The sequence below is a fragment of the Dipteris shenzhenensis genome, chromosome 28 (genome assembly GCF_047967505.1).
Source record: "Dipteris shenzhenensis isolate YYH24624 ecotype China chromosome 28, Dip_SZ_1.0, whole genome shotgun sequence".
Taxonomy (NCBI): domain Eukaryota; kingdom Viridiplantae; phylum Streptophyta; class Polypodiopsida; order Gleicheniales; family Dipteridaceae; genus Dipteris; species Dipteris shenzhenensis.
This window is the reverse complement of record NC_141623.1, coordinates 39,823,401-39,825,372: the sequence shown is the minus strand read 5'-3', so window position 1 is coordinate 39,825,372 and position 1,972 is coordinate 39,823,401. Positions and strand designations below refer to the sequence as shown.

General features: G+C 45.0%; 1 protein-coding gene across 1 annotated transcript; it reads left to right on the top strand.

The window, feature by feature from the left end:
* Positions 1-270: 270 nt before the first annotated feature.
* On the top strand, positions 271-1,239 carry LOC147883558 (uncharacterized). Its single transcript, XM_087399513.1, has one exon. It carries the CDS (start codon positions 271-273, stop codon positions 1,237-1,239), a length of 969 nt encoding a protein of 322 aa, XP_087255639.1.
* The last annotated feature ends 733 nt before the right edge of the window (positions 1,240-1,972 follow it).

The following is a 1,972-nucleotide window of genomic DNA, read 5'->3' as shown; positions in this document are numbered from 1 at the left end:
AAACATTTACACGCATTTTGTATACGGTTTCATATATGGATAGAATTCTTGGTTGATCTATACTTGAAGAGCCAATGCTTTTTTTAATGTCATGTCCTGATTACCTGAGATCAATCGTTCCGTGCATTGAATGCATCGGGGCCATGGGTTGTGCCAAGGGTAAGCAAGTGTGTAAACAGCGTACTGTGTAAAAAACACAATTGAGTTGAGGCTTGGAGCCAATGGGCATTAAGCAACACGTCTCTGGAGGGGCATTAAGCAAAGTACTCCATGGCCACGTCTCTTCACGAACAGGTCTCTTGGAACACTAAGCATCCAATGAGCCCCTCGTTTGCGTGTGGCACATGGCAATTGCGGAAGATGTCTATGCTCGGCCGGATTCTCTCCCAGAGCCCATTACGGTCAACCATCTCCTCCGCTTTTCGATCTTACTACTCATCCAAGCCCTGCAACCCATCGGTTGCTTCCACCCATGCCAAACGCCTCCCTTCCATCCTTCCCACTTCCAAACTTATCAACCTTGTCGACACCCATCCCGACGGTCGTCACTCTCTCCTCGCTCTACGCCTCGCTAACCAGAAAGATCTCAAACAAATGCTGGCTGATTCTGGCTCTTTCGGCCTCTTCCCCGCCTCCAGAGATAGCTCCAGTAGCGCTTGGATCATCGCCGGCGACGGCACGCGGAATTTTTCCGATTTGCGCGAGGATAGCGTTTACGTGATGAGGCCCGCGAACAATCTGCGAGCCACTGTGAGAAATATTCGTGGAGAGCTCATGAACAGAGCAAGGGGAGAAGAGGGGGAGCTTACGGAAGCAATCGTGCGCCTGTTTGCGGAAGCAGGTTACAAGGGCATGGTGAGCAAGAAGGAATGGCGGGTAGTGGAAAATGAAGAGGTGGACGCTGTATTGGCTTCGCCAAGCGTTGTTGTTATCGGGTTCCATTGCAACAGGCTCACCCTGAAGGAGGTTAAGGCCAATTTCAGACGCGTTTTGCGCTGGAAAGACAAGGCAGAGAACGGAAGTAAGAGTCATGCTTTTCTGTCGGGAAAGATCGTGTACATAGTAGAGTCGGGCAATTTTCTGCCTGATAAAGAGGCCCAAGCCGTGATCAGATCGTGCAGGAATAACAACGAGATCATCCTTCTAAAGAACGGCGCAAATTTCTCCATGCACAACTGTTCGCTTCCGAGGCAAATAATCCTTCCTGCAAAGGTGGACGGCGCAACAGGTAAACGCTGATGTTACCAACGATGATGCTATCATTCAATGAGAAGAATGCGCAGAGGACATCTCACTGCCTCGACGTGTTTCCTTCAAGATTGCAACTTCTGGCATATTCTTAAAAGAGTTTCAAATTCTGTCCTATAAGTTTCGCAATGTACTGCTTTTGAAAGAAATCAGCCTCTCTAAAAATAGGGCCCGAGTCCTGACATACTTGTTGTTTCAACCGAGATTTAGAAAATGATACTTTCACAACATACTGTTTTTGGACGATCCACACACAAAATCTCACTAATCGCTTAAAGAACAAAATATTTTTGACCAATATTCACAAGATAAATAATAAAATTTCAAACAAACTCTACACCTTTGCATATGAAAAATGATGCCCAACATTCCAAGAATGGATCCGATGGTACTTTGTTAACAAATTGTTTGTGTTTGTTAACTCCTTTTGGCTCAACACATGCATGCAATTCTAGCTAGTCTGCATGCAAACGCACAAGAGGCTCCAAAAACATAGCTAGTGCTTTGCTTATTAATCTCCTCTAGGTTTTGCACTCAAATCTAGCTACCTCCTTGTAATCAAATCCAAAAGTACCGATGTTTCCAAATAACAATACACATACATTAGCATAATTGTAAGGTCGTCCAATGAAAATGTGCGTGTATACTGCTACGCTCTATCCTACCAATCAAGTATTCTAATAGAATAATATCAGTATACACCCACATTTCTGTTGGGAGAATT